Source organism: Pyrus communis, chromosome 14, assembly GCF_963583255.1.
Source record: "Pyrus communis chromosome 14, drPyrComm1.1, whole genome shotgun sequence".
Taxonomy (NCBI): Eukaryota; Viridiplantae; Streptophyta; class Magnoliopsida; order Rosales; family Rosaceae; genus Pyrus; species Pyrus communis.
This window is the reverse complement of record NC_084816.1, coordinates 15,334,553-15,351,270: the sequence shown is the minus strand read 5'-3', so window position 1 is coordinate 15,351,270 and position 16,718 is coordinate 15,334,553. Positions and strand designations below refer to the sequence as shown.

Here is a 16,718-nt window from a genome sequence, read left to right as displayed (position 1 = left end):
TTTAAAACCTAGGTATATGTATCAAAACCCTCCTTTCGAATTTAACCACGTTTGATTTGACCATGGTAAAATTGGAAACCCGAAAACCACACACACACACAACCAGGTATCAAACTCTGGTTTCGCATTTGGTAGATAAACTGCACGCGCCCCACTCCTCCGCCTCAGGCGCGTAACATCTCCCTCTCCACAGTTCCCGTGGTAGGCACGTGAATTTTCGCGTCAGCACGTACGACAAAATCTTAAAAAACACAAAAATTAATAAATAAAATAAAAAATATATAAAAATTTCATAGTGCGAAATAAAAAATAAAAAGGAAAGCGGCTTTTGCCTTCTCTTCCTTCACCACTCAAATCCCCAGTCCACCACGCAACTCAACAGCTTATATATCTCTCTCCCTCTCCTCTAACTCTCACTCTCTTAACTCTTAAACCTCTCGAAGCTCCGTCGTTTTGGTTGGTATGACGACGACGACGCCGTTCGGATGTGCGAACACGGCGGTTCTGGGGGAGCCCAAGGTGCAGATTGGGAGGTACCAGGGGCTGCGCTCGACAAACTCGCTTGGCCTCACCAGAAGCCGACACGTGCCTCTCTCCTCCGTTTCTTCCTCTTCGCTCATTCGAGCCGTCGCTACGGTGCGTTTTCGAACACCTGATCCTCCCTCTGTTTTGTTTGGCATCTGTTTGTTTGCTCAGAAAATGCGAGAAAATGAATAATTGTAAGAAAGATGATAAATTAATGTACTTTTGTGAGAGGTTCAGCCAAAATGTGGTTCAATTTAAGCACTTTGATTCAATTTTTTGGCCGATTGGGGCGCTCATTATTTGAATTTAATTTTGTAAATTACTGCAGCCGTCACTGTCAAAATTGTTTACCGAGTTATCAAAACATGGGTCGATGTGAATTATTCAATTTAAAATTATTACAAAAATTATTTAAGTTCATCAAATCTCCATCAAATGCATAACTTTCTTGAGTTTTTGTCAATTGGTGGCGAAACATTAGGCTCCGAGGGGAAAATGCGGAACGAATGCTTGTTAGGTTGCTTGTTGTTGGTTGTTTGTAGGAAGTGTGCTTGTTTTCATAGGTTCTGTGTTTTGCAGCCGGCAAAGCCTGAGACGAAGCGGAGTAAGGTTGAAATATTCAAAGAACAGAGCAATTTCATAAGATACCCTCTTAATGAAGAGATTTTGACGGATGCCCCGAACATTAATGAGGCTGCTACACAACTCATTAAGTTCCATGGGAGTTATCAACAATATAACCGAGATGAACGTGGTGGAAGGTCATACTCGTTTATGCTTCGTACCAAAAACCCTTGTGGGAAAGTGTCAAACCAACTGTACTTGACCATGGATGATCTTGCCGATCAGTTTGGAATTGGTACCCTTCGTTTGACCACAAGACAGACGTTTCAGCTCCATGGGGTTCTGAAAAAGGATCTAAAGACTGTAATGAGTAGTATCATTAGAAGCATGGGTTCAACTCTTGGCGCCTGTGGCGATCTTAACAGAAATGTTCTTGCTACTCCTGCTCCAATACAAAGAAAGGATTACCTTTGCGCACAGCAGACTGCAGAGAACATTGCAGCATTGCTGACTCCACAGTCTGGATTTTACTATGATGTGTGGGTGGATGGAGAGAAGTTCCTGACCGCAGAGCCTCCTGAAGTAACAAAGGCCCGCAATGATAATACTCATGGAACAAACTTCCCTGATTCACCCGAGCCCATTTATGGAACTCAGTTCTTGCCCAGGAAGTTTAAAGTTGCAGTTACGGTGCCAACAGACAACTCGGTGGATATTCTCACAAATGATATTGGGGTTGTGGTCGTTACTGATGATAATGGGGAGCCTCAAGGGTTCAACCTATATGTAAGATGAAGTTATGCTCTAACGTTTATATTTGAGCTAATTTTCTCCACAAAACATGATTTCTGATTATTTCCTCTGCAGGTTGGTGGTGGTATGGGAAGGACACATAGGATGGAATCCACTTTTCCCCGTCTGGCTGAGCCATTGGGTTATGTCCCTAAAGAGGATATCCTATATGCCATTAAGGCTATAGTTGTTACACAACGTGAAAATGGGAGAAGAGATGATCGGAGGTATAGTAGAATGAAATATTTGATCAGCTCATGGGGGATTGAAAAGTTCAGAAGTGTAGTGGAACAGTACTACGGAAAGAAATTTGAGCCTTTCCGTGAGTTGCCGGAGTGGGAATTCAAAAGTCACTTGGGATGGCACAAGCAGGTTTGTTCTTTGGTTTTCACATATAGAATTGAATGTCCTTGATTCCGTCGTATGTTTCATATTGTATAGCGCTGTGTCCTGACTATTTATATCTTTGTTTGATAGGGTGATGGCAGTTATTATTGTGGGCTTCATGTCGATAATGGTCGGATTGGGGGAGTTATGAAGCAGGCATTAAGAGAGGTTATAGAAAAGTATAATTTGAGTATAAGGCTCACACCAAACCAGAACATCATATTATGTGATATTCGCAGTGCATGGAAGCGTCCCATCACCACAGTTCTTGCAAAAGCCGGGCTGCTGGTAAGATGTGTTTTTATATATTTATTTTTATTTACTCCTAATCTGTGAAATAAATTTCACTGCTAAGTGAACCTTTACAACTCAGTAGGATGTCGTGTCTGATTCACCTGCTATGCTGTCCATCTGGAATGATGCTGTGAATTATTTTGCGTTAGATGTTGATTCTTCTACTGCGTTTTGCATAATATAGTAAGCTGCAAATGATTTTATGATAGGATTTAGAGGGTAAAATCATGTAGGCTTCATTGATATCATTGATCTCATGGGATATCTTTCTTTATTCTCTGTTTGAATCTTTTAAACTCGGAGAGTGATCGGGACTTAAGAAAACAATTGTTAGTTTAACTTATTTGTTCTTAGTTTACTTGAACTGTTTGAGACGTGTTGTCTCTATTATAAAAATGTTCTTTGGGTATTCTTATCCCAAAAAAAAAAAAAATTGCATTGAGGTTCTGAGTTTTCATAAATGGGGATAATACTGATCAGTTCCAATTGTGGCAGCATCCTAGGTTTGTAGACCCCCTCAACTTAACTGCCATGGCATGCCCAGCCTTCCCACTATGCCCACTGGCAATAACTGAAGCTGAACGAGGTATACCTGACATTCTTAAGCGGGTTCGAGCAGTATTTGAGAAGGTATTACCATAATAACAAGCACGTACCACAAAGCACTAACAAAAGGTGGAAAATCAAGATAATTTATTGTTAACGAATTAGATTGCATGTGGTAAATATTACTTTTGGATTTCAGGTTGGTTTGAAGTACAATGAATCAATAGTAATAAGGATTACTGGATGCCCTAATGGTTGTGCTAGGCCCTACATGGCTGAACTTGGACTAGTTGGTGATGGTCCAAATAGCTATCAGGTAATTCAAATTCCAGCACATCTGTCGCAATATTGATCGTGCTCAAGTCCAGATTATCAAGAAAGCAACTGAACGTTTTTTTTCATTTCTCTGCTTGTGTTCAAATAGATCTGGCTTGGAGGAACACCCAATCAAACCTCAATCGCAAAATCCTTCATGAACAAGGTCAAGGTTCAAGACCTTGAAAAGGTTTTCGAACCTTTGTTTTATTACTGGAAACGTAAGCGACAATCTAAAGAGTCATTCGGCGACTTCACAAACCGCTTGGTAAGTTGTAAAATAAGATTATAAGATTATATTTAGGCCCTCCAAGGATGAAGGTGGTGGTTTAATCTCAAATACTGGTTTAATCTATGGTTGTGACTCTAATTGGTATTGTTATCAGGGATTTGAAAAACTTCAAGAGTTGGTTGACAAATGGGAAGGTCCAGAGGCGTCACCAGCACGTTACAACTTGAAACTTTTTGCTGATAAGGAGACGTATGAAGCTGTGGATGAGCTTGCAAAGCTGCAGAATAAGAATGCTCACCAGTTAGCAATGGAAGTTATTCGCAATTTTGTTGTTTCCCAGAAAAATGGGAAAAGCCAGTGAGTTTGCAACGAACATTGTTCTGCAGTCTTTGATGCTGCCCGGCAAAGTTGCCAAGGCGAATGATGGACAATGTCCCTGATTCTCTCTCCAAGCTGTTACTCTTCGGTAACAAAAGGAACGAATTAGGGTACTGGATTTGGTATCATTTTGTATGAAGGTTTTGCGTCTTGTGATTTTTCTTAGACCCTGAGTTGTATAAATAGCTTGGATTGTGTTTCCTGTATTCGGGCTAAAATCCTGATCCTTAGTTATTGTTATGGTTTAATAAAATCTCGGTTTTCGGCTGTTTAGATTGTTCACATGTTTTCGACGGACTCTCAATCCAAAAGAAAAAAAAAAAGGTTAGAATGTATGTTACGCGAAGCTGTTGGACAACGGAGGATTTGTATGTGTAACCTCACTCCTGGGTTGCACATACTCGCAGTTTGTTTCTTCACTGAGGTGTTTTGGGCATACCTGGACCTGGTAAAAAACTTGCCTATCACAGTTGTATATCATCGGTATCTCTCTCATCACGTTAAGAATCTTATAAACCTGTGGCATGGAAGTTTTAACTCACTAAGTTCGATCGAAACAAGCGATGCGTGCTTCCAACCCTTCGGTTTGTAACTTGACTGGTGTTGCCGCTTCTGTCTTCTCTACGAGGAGTGGTGGTGGTATAGGTTTCTGAAAGCGAGTCACTGCTCACTAGTATGTAGCAACTAGCAAGTACCACACGACCCCAGGGACTAGCAGCATATTGTACCCATCATTTGTGGCGCAGCAGTTCATATGAGTCTAGCATACCATTCAAGGAAGGTCAGAACTTATCATAAACTCCCCGTAAAAGATGTAGTTCTTCTATCCATATTGTTGACAATATATCGGTACGTTTTGTTGACTACGTACTATAACATCGTATCAATGACATATTGCTAGAACGAATGTTCGTTCCATAGTCGGACTACAATGCTATTGATAACATGTTAATATGTTTTGCTGGTTACAATGCTATTGATAACATGTCAATATTGATAACGAATGTTCTTCTGTTTCCATTACTGCTAATAATATTGATAACATGTCAATATGTTTTGCTGGTTACAATGCTATTGATACATTATCGTTGACATATTGGACCTTAATTCCATAGTTGGACGATAGAACTAATTTTTTTTTAGTACCTAAAATAGTGAATTTGATTCCAGAAACTCTATATGGTAGTGTTTGTTTAATATAAAAGTGATATTAACACAAGATCTTGGTTTAGAGGCGTTTTAACTACTTGAGCCACCAGCCCCTCTGTTTCGCACCGGTAGCAACATAGCAAAAGCAAAATAAGGTGTGACATAAACATGTAATAAGAGAAGGGGAAGAAGGCATGCAGATTAACAGGGTTGTCCCAACAAAAATTACAAGAGCATCATATAAAGTTGTACAACAATTATAATTCAACCACCATGAGTGACTGAATCAAAGAAAACGAAAGTACGTAGTGGTTTCCTCAGTTGCGACAGATACGAGCAGTTGGCATGGTGACGCAAACAGGAGCATACTTCTCCTTGGCTTCTTTGGTCCCCCTCTTTGGCTCATCCGCCAAGGCAACCTTGGCAAGAGAGCAGGCCGCCGCAGCCGCAGCCGCAAACATCAAGTCCCTCCTTCCACTGCTGTTGCTGCTCCCTTCCTTCTTTGTTTCTCCCTCTGAGGGTCTGGCTACGGCCTTGGCCACGACGAGGCTCCGGCGGCTGGAAGTTGAAGGTTTGGCGACGGTTGAGACTGAGCCTGCAGTCAGGAATGAGGCGGCTGTCATGGTCATGGATGCCATCTCTGCAAATTTTAGCTTTTAGTTTTTGACTCTCTCTATCGTTCTATCTGATTTGCGGTATGAGTGAAGTGAAATTCTGAGCTAGTTTAAAGTCCAAAGTGGCAAGAGTATGTGTTTCTTGGAAGATCATCATCCACTTCCTTATCGACATAAATATTATGGCCAACGGGTTGTTGCCACGTGTCTTAATTTATCTTTCTTGAAAATCCTTTTAGGATAATCCACCAAATATAGATTTCACTCTATTTGTGATATTTTACCCTATTTACTACTTGAAATGGAAGAATGGTAAGAAACCAACAAATTTTTTACACCTTTGAATTGAATAAATGAAAAAAAGAAGAATTAAGTGACATGAATAAACACGATTGTGTAGAGATAGAAAAATGGTGTATAAGAAATATTTTTCTTATGTTGCAAATGACACTCAAATCTGTGATTGACACGGCTATATCCCAAATCCAACCCAAAACACACATCAATTCATTTTGGCCTGCAAAAGCTCCATCAACCATGGCAGCAACCATGTCAATTTTGAGTCAGAGTCCAAATTTGACGTTAATGTCAATTGAGACATTTATTTATTTTGCGTCAGGAGCATGTAGCACAAGCACCTAATATGGAGAGTTGCGAGGCATTTTTTTACATGGGACCCACCATAAAGTTATGATGGACTATCAATAGCTATTATAACATTATGTTTGGATAAAAAAAATTAAATAACGGAATTTTATTTTATAGAATTTATGAATTTTCTTGTTTGACTAACTTAAAAGAACAATAGAATTTGAATACATAATTTATTATTTCTAAACTCTCACTTATAAAAATTTGGAAATTACATATATTTACATAGAATTTAACCTTGGGAATTGGAGGTCCCAAATTTCAAGTTTTTCTTCCACATGGAAATTCTAAATTTTTATGTTTATGAATCCAAATAAAAAAATTGGTACATGTTAATTTATAAATTCTAACTTTTGTCAAAATTCTAAGTTAATATTTTCCTTATTCAACGTAGTGTAATATGATCGCACTACGAGGAGAATGGTTGTTGCTAGAAGCATTGTCGCAGATATAGATGTCGTGGGATGACCTTTTATTTCACTCTTGAGGCACGTTTGGTGGAACGGAGTGATACTCATTAAACACATCAAACAACAATCTTGGATTTAATTTCATTTTAAAAGCTAATAACATGTCTCATCCAACCTACCAAACGGATCGTTAATGACCCAACTTGCAAGTCCTTCAGCACATTGCAGGAGGGAAAGGGGATTACGAGTGTCGGAGACCACGGGAGGGCGTTAAGTAACCTGTGGAGACGCCATTAGCAAGGAGTAGGAAACTCCGACCGAATCCATGCTTCTCCATCTTCAATCTCAGAAAACTTCACCATATGCTTTGCTCATCTTTAACTTAAATAGGGGTGACGATGATGTAATTTTGATAAAAGGATAAAGCTACAACAAAATTAACGGGAGCGAATTGTACTGCGCTCTAGTAGTATTTTCAATCACTATCCGTAGGTTCGACTCCCTTAAATTGCGTGTTCCATACCAAAATATTATGTCCTACAGAGTGAGTATGAACCACCACACAAGGTTTACAAGGCAAATGAACACATTAGTAAGAAGGGGCAAATGCTTAAAGAACAAAACAAAAGTATCGGAGCTCTTGTAAGTCCAAAAATCTCAGCAAGGTAACATGATTGAATCCGACATCGATCAAAATTACCACAAAAGAACGACAAATTATAAACGTTAATCATTCTTAGACAAAAAAAAAAAGACAACATATTAATGTCTTCAAACCTAGAAAACTCGAAACCAAGATTTCATCTTTAAAGGAATACTAGGATCTCTCACACTAGGCTTCTACTTTCTCAACATCTTCGATAAGAAGGGGTTTAGTTGGCTTTCCCAGAAAGTCGGTGAACTCCTGGAACGGAGAACTGGTGAAGCGTGTCTCTTTCCAGAACTCAGGTGTCAAGAAACCATAAGTCTTCAGGAGGCAATCGAAAGTGGCCTGCGACAATTGAAAGAACACTGAGATCAGATATCATGCACACGATATGAAATTAAACAAACACTTCAACCAGTTTTGTCATCACATCAAAAAAAAAAAAAAAAAAAAAAAGGGTTTTTACTGAGGGAAACGGCAAATTAAGAATTAACACAACTACAAAGGAATCAGCAATGTAGCTTTACTTGGTTTTCATGTTAAGGAGTTTGATTATCCTAATACTAAATCATTGATCTCCGCACCATTTGAAAACATAACTTCGGCATCATGCAGCCATCACCTATGAGCAAGTACTATCCTCTATATTAATGACTCACGACATAGTATTGACTAGCCGAATTAATGGTCAGAACCATAGACTAAACACGCAAAAACTCGGTAGCAAGGTTTTGAATTTCATCTCATTCATGCATACTATATGCAAAATAACAAAAGAGATCCTCCAAACACATTAATAGTTCAAACCATCACTAGTAAAGGTAAACGAAATTTGTAATCTCGTGTCTTGTATCATGACGACATATCGAAAACATATCATCATATCCCAATACGATATATCAAGATAATGTATCACTTCAACTAAAAGCATTGCAGGAAGGGTTTCAACAAAGATTTCAACTTTTAAAAACAAAGCAATCTACATTTTAAGCAATACAAGTAGCTTGCTACAACGGGCCGAGATTGCAAATCTTCACAAGTACAATTTTATGGATATAAACACTGTGATCATACATCAGCCAACACACTGCAACAAGCCTAATTCTCAGAGTAAAGAGCTCTTTGTCAACGATATGAATAAACAGTTTGTCAAACATTTCAAATTAGCACAACGATATATATATATCAATCAATGCAAACAATATCAAATAAATAATTGAACACAATTTGGTATCAATAATAATCGAAAGTCTCGAAAGATATATACCTTGACGAAATTGCCGAGGGTCTTGGTGGAGCCACGGGATGAAGTGAAGACATCATCAATACCAGCAAACTGCAACACCTTCTTGGGCACACGGGCAGCCACAATCCCGGAACCACGGGGAGCGGGCACCATCCTCACCGTGACCGACCCACACTTCCCGGTCACCTTACACGGCACTGTATGGGGCTTACCAATCTTGTTACCCCAGTAACCTCTCCTCACCGGAATCACAGACAGCTTAGCCAATATAATTGCGCCGCGAATCGCAGTCGCCACCTCCTTGCTGCACTTCACGCCGAGCCCGACGTGCCCGTTCGTGTCCCCGACCACCACGAAGGCCTTGAACCGTGTTCGCTGACCGGCCCGGGTCTGCTTCTGCACCGGCATAATCTTCATGACCTCATCCTTCAGACTGCCGGGGGTGACGAGAGTGTCGATGATCTGGTGCTCCTTGATGGGGAGGGAGTGGAGATAGATCTGCTCCAGGCTGCGGATCTTGCCCTCCTTCACAAGGCGGCCTAGCTTCGTCACTGGGACCCACTTCTCTTCCTCTTCGCGTCGGCCGGGTCGGCGTCCGCGCCCGCGTCCACCACGGTCACCGCGTCCACCGCGGTCACCGAATCCACGACCGAATCCGCCGCGGCCTCTCTCAGCTGGTCTCTCTGCCATTATTGAGGGTTATGGGTTGTGAGAAGAATGGAGGGGAAGGGAAGAGGAGAGAGAGCAAACGGCAGGAGTGAGGGTTTGGGGTTGCGGAGAAATGGTTATCTTTGTTTTTATAGATGCTAGGGTTAGGGTTTGTAAATGGAGCTCTTGGTCTGCTCTGGTTTTCTGAGTGGCCCCCTTGGGCTAATTGGGCTTCTGCTTAGTTATGGGCCTTGGGCCATTATTTCTGCCAAAATGGAACAGTGTATTAGGGAATCGTTTCAGATAAGCATTACGCAATTGGATGATGGAATCGGAATGAGCATGAATCGATTAAAAAAAATCCAAGTTGTTGTGGCTAATAATATTTAGGAATGTAATTGTATAAATTTAGACATAAATTTTGGGAACCACTCACTTGCAGCACTAGTACAGCAAGGGCAGAAGAATACAGCCCTTGTAGATAGCTGCGGAATTTGTTTAGGGTTTTTGTTCTTTTACGACCTAGCTCTAGATGCCGAGTAGGATTGTACACCCAAAATACTTGTTCATAATTCAATAAGGATTTACAACATATACACATACAAACCTTGTTCTACAAGGAAGGCTATAACACAATATAATTCTTTCCTAATAAAGGACTCCTGCTATAAAGGTGGATAACCCACTTGAAGAAAAAGTCATCGACACTCAACAAATATTGAAGTTATGCTGCCTACTTTCACACTTTTTAACCTTAACAAAGAAGATATAGTTTCTCTATATAAAGACTTATCAGCTTACAAATAGAATAGAAAGGCATAGATACAATGTATTTTTTCCATTACTTTGTAATTTCAGTATGATAGTGAGAGAGACTATTGCTATTGCCCCTAAGAACGTAAGCACATTTGCCGAACCTCGTAAATATTGTGTCTTATTTACTTTATGTCCACTGCACACGTATCCCCATTTTCACAACAACTCCTACAATATCTCTAAGGATTCCTACAATAGCTACTCTTAATGACTCATTTTAACACTCCCTCTCAAGTTAGCACATAAATATCACACATGCCCAACTTGACAACTGAGTCATTAAACACTTACTACCCTCGGCATGGATAAGGAAATCTGTAAGATGTTAGCCAAAGTTTTCAAACGGTATGGCACAATCTTCTTCTCCAGATTCTCCTTAATAAAGTGTTTGTTAACATCCACATGTTTCGTTCTATCATGCTATACCGGATTGTATGTAATGTCCATGGCAGACTTATTATCACAATATAACTTCATTGCATCAGGCTTAAACCCAAGTCCCCAAAGTAGTTTCCGTAACCAAAGGATCTCAAAAGTCCTTTAAGCCATACCTCCATACTCAGTCTCAGCAAATGCTCGTGACACCACTTTTTGTTTCTTACTGCCCATGTAACCAAAATTCCTCCAACAAACATATAATATCTAGAAGTAGAGCGCCTATAAGTAACATCACCTACTCAATACATATATGTAAATCATTCGATTTCTAGATGTCTGAGTTTTCCATATAAAATTCCTTTATGAGGTGCATATTTCAAATATGCTAAAAAATGCATAATAGTAGCCCTATGATCTTTACTTGGTGAATGCATAAATTGACTTACAACACTCACCGCATAGGTAATATCAGGGCGAGTATGAGCTAAATAAATTAATCTCCCTATTAGCCTCTGATAACTACTTTTAACAACAGGCACCTGATAGGATAAACACCCAGATGATGTTTTTCTACAATAGGGTTGTACATAGGTTTACACCCTAGCATACCAGTTTCTTTTCACAAATCTAATACATATTTCCATTGAGATAAGAAAATACATTTGGACGAGCGAGCAACCTTAACTCCAAGAAGTTACTATCTCCCAAGTTTCTCATCTCAAACTCTGATGCAAGATTCTCCTGCAATCTAATTATCTTATTTGAGTCATCCCCTGTAATAATCATGTCATCTACATAGATAATCAGTGTAGTTACTTTGTTCGATCTACGCATTTTTCTTTATTGTTTACTCTGATAATGTCCATTTTTCTTTATTGCTTGAGTGAACCTATCGAGCCACACACGGGGTGATTGCTTAAGCCCATAGAGAGACTTATGCAATCTACACACTCATTCTTCCCACTTCATATCCATGAAGAAAATTATATATACTTTTTCTTCTAGATTTCCATGAAGGAAAGCATTCTTCACATCAAAGTGTTTTAGCGGCCAATCCATGTTTGCAGCTAAAGAGATTCAAACACGTACCGTATTTATCTTCGCTACTGGTGAAACGTTTCATGGTAATCTACCTAATACTTTTGAGTATAACCTTTACCACCAACCTTGTTTTGTACCTGTCAATTGATCTGTCAACCCTGTATTTAATTGTGACATGTTGTCACAATAGGTAATCGTTGGTCCTTTTGGTCATTACCAAGTACTTCAAACATACTTTCTGAGCCACACAGCTCAACATGATTTTGGAGCTGCTGCCACAAACTCAGCTTCAGTTGAGAAAGTGTCACTATTTATTGCTTCTTGGGGGACCATGATATTGCACCAGAATTAAGCATGAACGCATAGTTAAAAGTGCTTTTACGATCATCTATATCACCTACATAGTCACTGTCTGTGTACCCAACAAAACCAACATCATTTGCCCTTTTATAGAACACACCATAATCAATTGTCCCCTTCACATATCTGAGGATTCTTCTAGCTGCATTGAGATGCATTTTAATTGGTTTTTCCATATATTGACTTACCAGAATCACTGCATATATGATCTCAAGCCTCATGGAGGATAAGCACATAAGTCTGCCAATGAGTTGCTTATAGAAAGTATCGTCAACCTCTTTCCCATATTTATCTTTTGTACAACTTTAAATCGAGTTCAGTTGTAGTTCCAAATGATATTGTGGAGGATGTTGTTGATGGTCGTGTTCAAGTCCGTATACTGCCTCGACCTCGACAGATTTGGTTTATCTTTTTGTCTCATTCTGTCATTCTGACGGGGTGACTGAGGCAAACTGTTGCGGTATTCCCTTTTGTGTTTAAGCTTCTTGCTGCATTCTTAATCAAGAACCTTCTTTCTTGTTTTGTCATCCTAGTTAGTGAGGTTGTCTACTACATCGAAACATTCCGCCAAGGTGACATTGTCATATTCCCTCTTGTTTAGCTTTTGATATAGGGGCAAGTGGACATACAGTCCCGCTTGAAGGCTATAGTGGCAAGCTTGTCATCTCGCCTCTCTACCTTAATCAATTCTACGTGGAATCACTTTAGGTAAACCCTAAGACTTTTGTCCTTGCTTTAAGCTACCATGTTGAATATTGCCTTGTGTCATTTCCGGACATCGCAGTACACCAGATAGGTGTTGGTGAATATGTCAACCAAGCTTTAAAAACAATTGATCGAATGAGCTAATAATTTGGGTCGGAGTCGCTACAGAAGTGTTTGAATCTGGACTTAGAAAACTTATCAAGCAGAGGCACATATTTGATTGTTGAGGAGAGTCTTTCATGTCGACCCGACCAGGGGTACGAGGTGGAGTTTTCCTTGGGGCATCCCTAGTTATGTCGTGATTCTGGAGCTGGTGTCTCTTTGGCTTCTCCAAGGACTTTGGTTCGTCAAAGCTCAAATGTTGTGGTTCCATCTTGGGAACTTTTGCAGTGTCCCAGGGACTAGGGTTGCATGGAATCTATATCCCGTTTGCAATGGTGCAGTTGCCAGTTTGATCATTATGAAGAACTTTTGTACTAAGATCAACGATGTCTGCTGGAGTTTGAGTAGAAGTTGACTCGATGAGTTGTCCGTTTAGAGTTATGGTACTTATATTGTCGTAATTGAAGACATGAATTTGAGTCTGTGGAGTGGTCCTGCTGGAGCTTTCTAGAGCTTTCATTCTTTTCTTGACATCCATAAAGTTTGCGTGACTCTTAGAAAAACAGTATAGTCTTGCTGCAACTTATCAACAAAAACGTTGATCTTTATTAAAGTATCCCATACTTTCTATAGAGTAGGTGGTGGTTCAGCAATCGAAGCACCAAGGTAGAGTTGTCCTGGGGTGGTTGCAGCATCCGAAATTTGATTGATTGCCCCTGAAGTGGTGGTAGAGTCAGGAACATGATTATTCTCAACGGGTGCGATGGAAACATCAGGGCAAAGTTGTCCTCAATCGCCTTGTTAACGTTGGAGTTAACAGAGCCTTCTTCTGTGTTCATGGTTGTGGTAACGTGATTGGTCTGGAGAAATATGAGTTCACTCTCAATGAAAGCACCAATTATTGGAACCAAATTCGCACACCGCGTAGGAGGTGGAGATGCACAAATCTAAGTAACCTGTAAAAGAACAAACAATTGTGAGCAAGCCTAAGACCGGAGGGGGATGTGCTGGTCAAATGCTTTCCGACGGTCAAGTTAGTGAACACTATAAGACTTAAGTGATGGGCAAGAGAATGAGTACGTGATAATTACTTTACCAGAGATAAACCTTAGAAAGATATATTTGTACTAGTTGAGGAGAGGAACTTTTAGGATATTAGAATCCTTATTAAACTAGGAGAATCCGAGAGGATATCTCACCAATCCTTAGATGGTAGAACTCCAAGATTATAGGAAACCTATTGATTCCTTTCTGGATTAGGTTTCTGTATATTGCGGAATAAGCATAGTCAATCTCAGCGCATTCATTAGATTTTGCCCATGATTTCAGAACAGGATGACTAGTGGCACTGCGACTCTGTTTATTTATCTCCTTATCGAACGATGTTAAGTCCATTACCTAACTACTGAGGTATGCATATTCCGATCCGTTTTAATCCGACCCTGAAAAATCATGATCCCACAAATTAGAACGATCTTCTCTTCATCTTTCAAATAATCAATGGATCGATTATATCATTTTCTGTCTTTGGTGCTTATAGAAGACTTTGCTGGTGTTCTATGAGCGGGTGCAACAACGTGAAGACCTTGCGAGTGTCCATGTACGAGTAGCATATGAAGGGAGCTTGCGGACACATCTTTTCTGCGAATTTTTCTCCGTCGGTGACGACAATAACTACACCTTCTTATATGCACTTTGCACAGCAGAGTTCTTCGTCGGCATCTTGGACAACTCATGCACCATTTTTGGTGGACTTTGCACATGAGTGCAACCTTTCTTATCCAACGACTAGCAGCAACGCCTTTTTGATGAATCACTTTTTCATCCTTATTTCCTTTTGAAAGCAAAGTACTTGATCAACAACTTGTTTTTGAAGGAAAATGAATTTGATCAGTACGCTTTTCTGTCTTTTCTTCCCGAACCATGCTTCTTATATACGCAATCAGATAACAACGGTTGGCAAAGCACCACTATACTTATGTTATGCTGCGTACTGTGGAAGGCTGTGAAAGTGTGTGGGTGAGAAACCACCTCCACATAGATGCTTCAAGAAGTGTGGGTTTCTGATTGCAGAGATGTGGGAGAGAGTCCCACGTTTCCTTTATTTTTATCTCAACTCCTCCCAATATGTTATGGAGACTAAATTTTAAAATAATGACGTATTACCAATAAGAAATAACTACTTTAATCAACACTTTATGTAATCATCCAATTATCAACAACCACATCATTTAGTTTACAAAATTTAGTCTTCCTAACCTCACAGTTTAACATCAATTATCATGTCAACAATATAGAGCAGTATACCACAAATATGAAGTGGCAGAGAGTCAGTAAAGAATCTCAATTTTAATAGAGTCCCTAATTTCTCTTTATTTAATTAGAAGAACATTTCTTTGTAAACATGGATCATGGATTGACCAATAGCCCACACGGCCACATTAAAACTGGCTTTTTATTTTTAATTGATAACCAACCCAAATTTGAGTAAAGCCCAATCTCTTCTTTGTAAAAATTTATGGCTCAACCAAATTTTTGTTAATAATTTCGTGAATAATTCAACCCTATGCCTATCATGATCTTTTTAGAATAAGTAGATCTAAACTTAAAAACAACTTCGTTTCCACACAAAAAAAAAATTAAAAAAAATTAAAAAACCCCTTAAAAACAACTTTGACCTGATGATTCAATTGTGAAAATAATCCATGTCATGAATACTCCCCCAAAACTCAATGGATGGTAAATAAAATCAATGTTCAACAATAAAACCTAACTTGAATGTTGACTTCCCATACCCAAAATTCACTGCCATGGACTTCAACCCAAAAACGAAAGACAACAAACCATGGTTACTTAACATTAAGGTAAGAAAAACTGAAAATATGACTTTAGCCTTTGAAATTTAATGTTCTTTACATAAAACCCATCATAAGTTTTTTACTCATACAAAACTCATTAACTAGATTCCATATCAGCAAATTCATTAATTATATTTGACTTTACACATTTAAAAATTTTTGATGTCCAAAACACCCCTATATGAATGTTTGATGTACACAATTAGTAAGAGAGAATTAATGATTTTACGAAAAATAATAAATAATAAATTTATTGCCTAATATATAATAACAACAAAACATGCCTAATATATGTAATAATTCATGCTTTGTTAAGTCAACAAATTATATTTTACATATAAATGTAGGTAAATTATTTCACACACATATATATAACAAAAAAAAAAAAAAAAAGCCTGGTATACGTAAAAATTCGTGCAAAATAATTTACCTACAAAAAATGTTATTTGATTCAGTGCACCTATTATTCGAATTTTAAAATGTTAGATTGCTTAAGAAAAAAAAGCAAAATAATTTCCCCATTATATGTAAAATACATACAAAATAATTTACCTACATAATAAAGCAAACCCAATGTAAGCAAAATAGATGCAAAATAACGTACCAACATAAAAAATAAAAAAATAAAAAATATATTATTTTATTCAATACTATTTTACCTATTCTTTTGTCCACATAATAATAAAATGTGCCCAATATATATGATGATACCCACAAAATATATGTTATTTGCTCATCATAAATTTACATATAGGTAGATTAATTAGTATAATATGTTTGATCATATATGTAGTACTGTGCATATACATATACACATATATATATATAGATATATATATATATATATGTATATATTGAGCTTGTGGTAGTACTATATACATTTGAATGTATATATATATATATATATATGTGTGTGTGTGTGTGTGTGTGACATCCCACATCGCCCAGGGGTCACATCCCGGCCCGGGGCGGGACGACTTTCCGGGCCCAACTCCACCACCGTAGCACGATATTGTCCGCTTTGGGCTTACCATTCCCTCACGGTTTTGTTTTTGGGAACT

General features: G+C 38.7%; 3 protein-coding genes across 3 annotated transcripts; 1 reads left to right on the top strand and 2 right to left on the bottom strand.

Moving 5' to 3' along the window:
- The first annotated feature begins 335 nt into the window (after positions 1-335).
- Positions 336-4,306, top strand: LOC137716067 (sulfite reductase [ferredoxin], chloroplastic-like). The gene is made up of 8 exons (XM_068455460.1): positions 336-636; positions 1,105-1,875; positions 1,957-2,253; positions 2,359-2,556; positions 3,058-3,192; positions 3,308-3,424; positions 3,533-3,691; positions 3,810-4,306. Exons 1-8 carry the CDS (start codon positions 463-465, stop codon positions 4,014-4,016), a joined length of 2,058 nt encoding a protein of 685 aa, XP_068311561.1. The 5' UTR covers positions 336-462; the 3' UTR covers positions 4,017-4,306.
- Positions 4,307-5,362: 1,056 nt separating this feature from the next.
- Positions 5,363-5,920, bottom strand: LOC137715580 (photosystem II 5 kDa protein, chloroplastic-like). Its single transcript, XM_068454923.1, has one exon. The coding sequence runs from the start codon at positions 5,818-5,820 to the stop codon at positions 5,500-5,502; it is 321 nt and encodes a 106-aa protein (XP_068311024.1). The 5' UTR covers positions 5,821-5,920; the 3' UTR covers positions 5,363-5,499.
- A 1,549-nt stretch (positions 5,921-7,469) lies between these two features.
- LOC137714758 (small ribosomal subunit protein uS5w-like) lies at positions 7,470-9,526 on the bottom strand. Its single transcript, XM_068453892.1, has 2 exons — positions 8,771-9,526; positions 7,470-7,848 (listed from the first exon to the last, which is right to left on the bottom strand). Exons 1-2 carry the CDS (start codon positions 9,437-9,439, stop codon positions 7,690-7,692), a joined length of 828 nt encoding a protein of 275 aa, XP_068309993.1. The 5' UTR covers positions 9,440-9,526; the 3' UTR covers positions 7,470-7,689.
- Positions 9,527-16,718: the final 7,192 nt, after the last annotated feature.